The following is a 3,231-nucleotide window of genomic DNA, read 5'->3' on the forward strand; positions in this document are numbered from 1 at the left end:
CCCTGAATCCGGATTGTGGTCACAGAGATCATAAGTGTTCCTTGAGAATCACATATAGATTCACAACTATACAATAACAAAAAGACGCCAATGGCTTCATAACAACTAGCTTCTTGAACCAAGAACTATGTTTTCAGCATCCTCCTCTAGGTAGTAACTCTTTAGTTGGAGTCAAAAGTTAAACATTTCTTAGTTAGAGTTTAAGGTTGGTTTTTTTTAACAATAAAAATCCTTAAGGTTTAGCTATACCTCTAAATTTAGCATCCTCCTCTAGGTGCAACTCTTTAGTTGGAGTCAAATGTTTTCAATTTCTTAGTTAGAGTTTAAGGTCGGTTTTTTTTTTTTTTTTTTTAACAATAAAACTCCTTATTATAGCTAAGCCTTTTCTGTCCCTTCCTTTCCAAGGTGCTTGGTACGAGATAAAGTAGTTGCTTGCAGAGAGAAAGATTCAGAAATACAAGATTTGAAGGAAAAGATAATGAAACTCAATAGCTACGGCAGGCAGTTGGAGAAGAAAAAAACAGAACATATACAAAAGGTGAAGTCACAAGTAAGTGCATTTGGCCCCCATTTGGCAACCATATTTCCATTGCCACATGCTCATAAATGAAATAAATAGGAATCTCATTTATTTGAAATGAGATCCATTGTGATTGAAGTTATACAATATTGCTAGTGACAATATGCATTTGTCTACCTCTCAGCATGGAAAAAGGAAAAGAACATTCATCTACCATAAGACCATCTACCTCAAATCCCCCATCTGTGGTATGTTATTATATGGTGCAATATATCAATAACATTAGATTCAAGATTAGTTGATTTTTATTTTCTAAACACATTAATAATTTATCCAATAACATTTCAGGACATACCATCAACTTCTCCAAACATCCCAATGCACAGTTACTATCGACCCTCATCCGCGGTATGTAATTTAATTTAATATATCAATAGATCTGATTTATGTTGATTTTTTGTGTGGATATCATATCAATATTTGTTCTAATAACATTTCAGGATATACCATCAACTTCTCCAAACATCCCAATGCACGATTTCTATGGAGCAGTGCCTGTGTGGTCACCGGGTTTTCTCCCATTTCCCGCTGTCAACCAATATCCAAGCAATATACAGGTGGTTCTGTCATGTTCTCCCTTATATGTTAATCTTGTTGGTTTTTTTTGAATAGTTGAATTGCAGTTCGTTATTTTGAAGAGTTTAATTGCATTTTTTTCTTTTTAACAGAATGCTAGTTACCCATTTCAACATGGCATGGAAAGCCAGTTGTCTCTTAGCAATACCTCCGTTACAAGCAGATTTCTGGGTACGGAGGATACTAGAACCTCAGTTGGGGAAACTCAATCGGCAGCTACATCTTCTAGAGTTGAAGAAATTCATCTTGATAGACGAGATGCACAAGAAATCGAGTGTGGTAGTGCCGAAACATCTGAGAAAGTGGAAATGGATGGTGATGATGAGCCCGTTTCGGGGATGGAATTTAATTCATTAGAAGATTTAATGAGTTATTATAAGGAATATGGCAAAAAATGCGGGTTTGGGGTGATGACAAAAAAGAGTGAGAGGGGAGAGGATGAGACTGTGAGATATGTCACTCTTGCCTGTGCCCGTGGAGGGAAGGCCCGGAATAGGACTATAAATGTCGCCAACCCACGTCCGACAGGAAAGACGGAATGTAAGGCAAAAATTAATGCCTTAAAAGTTGCTGACGGAAAGTTTTGGCTGACTACAGTTCACAATCTCCACAACCACGGCCTCAGTCCAAAGAAATCTCGCTTCTTTCGATGTAATCGAGAAGTGAGTGAATCTGTTAAAAGGGTCCTAGATACAAATGATTTGGCCGGCATCCGAATGTACTGGGCAATCATAGGTATTCTCATGCATTCAAGCCATAAAACCAGTATGTGTTCCAATATCTCTACCAACATTCCCAATTAAGCAATAAAAGCAGTACACTAGTTTATTACAAAACATAAAAGCAACGTCCCATTTTTACACAAGTTTCAGGAATGATTTACAAAACAAGTTCCCAAGCAAAGTCTGATTTTTCACAATAAAGTGAAAGCGAAACAGGATAAAATTGCACAAAAGGACTTTTTACATAAAAATTATCCGAACCAAGCTAACAATATTACAAAGGCGAAAATCCAATACAAACACAATAACTTTCGCTTTTCCTTTTTCAACTTCTTCGCCATCTCTCTCACTTTATCTTCCCTTTTACGAACGGCATACTCGCGCTTTAATACATCATCCAACGTCTTCCGAGCCTTATTCTCTCTTGATAAAATGTTCTCCTCTATCAACTTAAATATATCCGCCCATACAAAGAATTCACACATTGCATCTCCCTGCACACAGTAAAAACTCCCAATTAACATGGATCCATGTACACCCCGCCACCAACAAATCGATATGCAAATCTAACAACTATAAAGTTTATTTACCGTATTATATTTTGGGCAGGCAAAGAATCTCCTTCCAGGATTTTTCTTAGTGTAGGACGTCTTTATTGGTGTTTTCAAACCACACCAACAAGTTGGTGATTCTATGACATCATCATTAACTAAATCTGATGATTGAGATGATGCCATGTGTGATTCTGAAAAACCAAGCCATGGATCCCTTGTATTAGTCAAACCATGCATATTTAAAATTGGTAAGCTAAGTCAAGGAAAAAGAAGAAAAAAAATAAAGGTTCTCAACCAATAAGTAAGACACTCTAATATAATAAAGTGACCCAAACACTCTGATTTTGCAAAGAAATGTATACTACGATATTTGTGCGTAATGTTTTTCATTTCATATTTAATCCAACTAATTATATTAGTTGATATGAGATAGGTGTTATTAGAGATTATAGAAATGTAGGAGGAAGAAACAAGATTTTTCTTTTCAAAAACCAGAAAATAAAAAAAGATAATGAATTAGAGGAGAAAAACATTTTTCTCAATGCGCTAAGACCTTGGGATCCAAATTGGTCAGCACTAGGACATTGTAGCAGGTTCTTAAGGCAGTTAACATAAAAAAAAAAAAAAAAAAATTGTTGGTGGGGCGCTGCATGGCCAACCCCATGGCCCCAAGGGTACCCCATGGCAAACTTTATCTCTAAATAATATGATTTCTGTATATAGTACATAAATAAGTATAATATAATTTGAACGAGAGTTCTATGATTGAATAATAATCTGTTAATGAAATAAATAAATA

General features: G+C 35.7%; 2 protein-coding genes across 2 annotated transcripts; one reads left to right on the forward strand and one right to left on the reverse strand.

The window, feature by feature from the left end:
* Nucleotides 1-704: 704 nt before the first annotated feature.
* Nucleotides 705-1,959, forward strand: LOC121242394. Its single transcript, XM_041140264.1, has 4 exons — nucleotides 705-768; nucleotides 869-928; nucleotides 1,021-1,137; nucleotides 1,249-1,959. The coding sequence occupies exons 1-4, from the start codon at nucleotides 706-708 to the stop codon at nucleotides 1,957-1,959; spliced, it is 951 nt and encodes a 316-aa protein (XP_040996198.1). The 5' UTR covers nucleotide 705.
* Nucleotides 1,960-2,129: 170 nt separating this feature from the next.
* LOC121242395 lies at nucleotides 2,130-2,702 on the reverse strand. Its single transcript, XM_041140265.1, has 2 exons — nucleotides 2,469-2,702; nucleotides 2,130-2,372 (listed from the first exon to the last, which is right to left on the reverse strand). Exons 1-2 carry the CDS (start codon nucleotides 2,667-2,669, stop codon nucleotides 2,130-2,132), a joined length of 444 nt encoding a protein of 147 aa, XP_040996199.1. The 5' UTR covers nucleotides 2,670-2,702.
* Nucleotides 2,703-3,231: the final 529 nt, after the last annotated feature.

The sequence above is a fragment of the Juglans microcarpa x Juglans regia genome, chromosome 8D, assembly GCF_004785595.1.
Source record: "Juglans microcarpa x Juglans regia isolate MS1-56 chromosome 8D, Jm3101_v1.0, whole genome shotgun sequence".
NCBI classification, from domain to species: domain Eukaryota; kingdom Viridiplantae; phylum Streptophyta; class Magnoliopsida; order Fagales; family Juglandaceae; genus Juglans; species Juglans microcarpa x Juglans regia.

What these genes read in the sequence shown, in the direction of transcription:
- LOC121242394 (XM_041140264.1), top strand. Translation starts at nt 706, where the DNA reads ATGGAAAAAGGAAAAGAACATTCATCTACCATAAGACCATCTACCTCA. An exon ending in CCTCAAATCCCCCATCTGTG is followed by an intron (nt 769 to 868) that starts GTATGTTATTAT and finishes ATAACATTTCAG; the next exon opens with GACATACCATCAACTTCTCC. An exon ending in AATATCCAAGCAATATACAG is followed by an intron (nt 1,138 to 1,248) that starts GTGGTTCTGTCA and finishes TCTTTTTAACAG; the next exon opens with AATGCTAGTTACCCATTTCA.
- LOC121242395 (XM_041140265.1), bottom strand. Translation starts at nt 2,669, where the DNA reads ATGCATGGTTTGACTAATACAAGGGATCCATGGCTTGGTTTTTCAGAA. An exon ending in CCTGCCCAAAATATAATACG is followed by an intron (nt 2,373 to 2,468) that starts GTAAATAAACTT and finishes TACTGTGTGCAG; the next exon opens with GGAGATGCAATGTGTGAATT.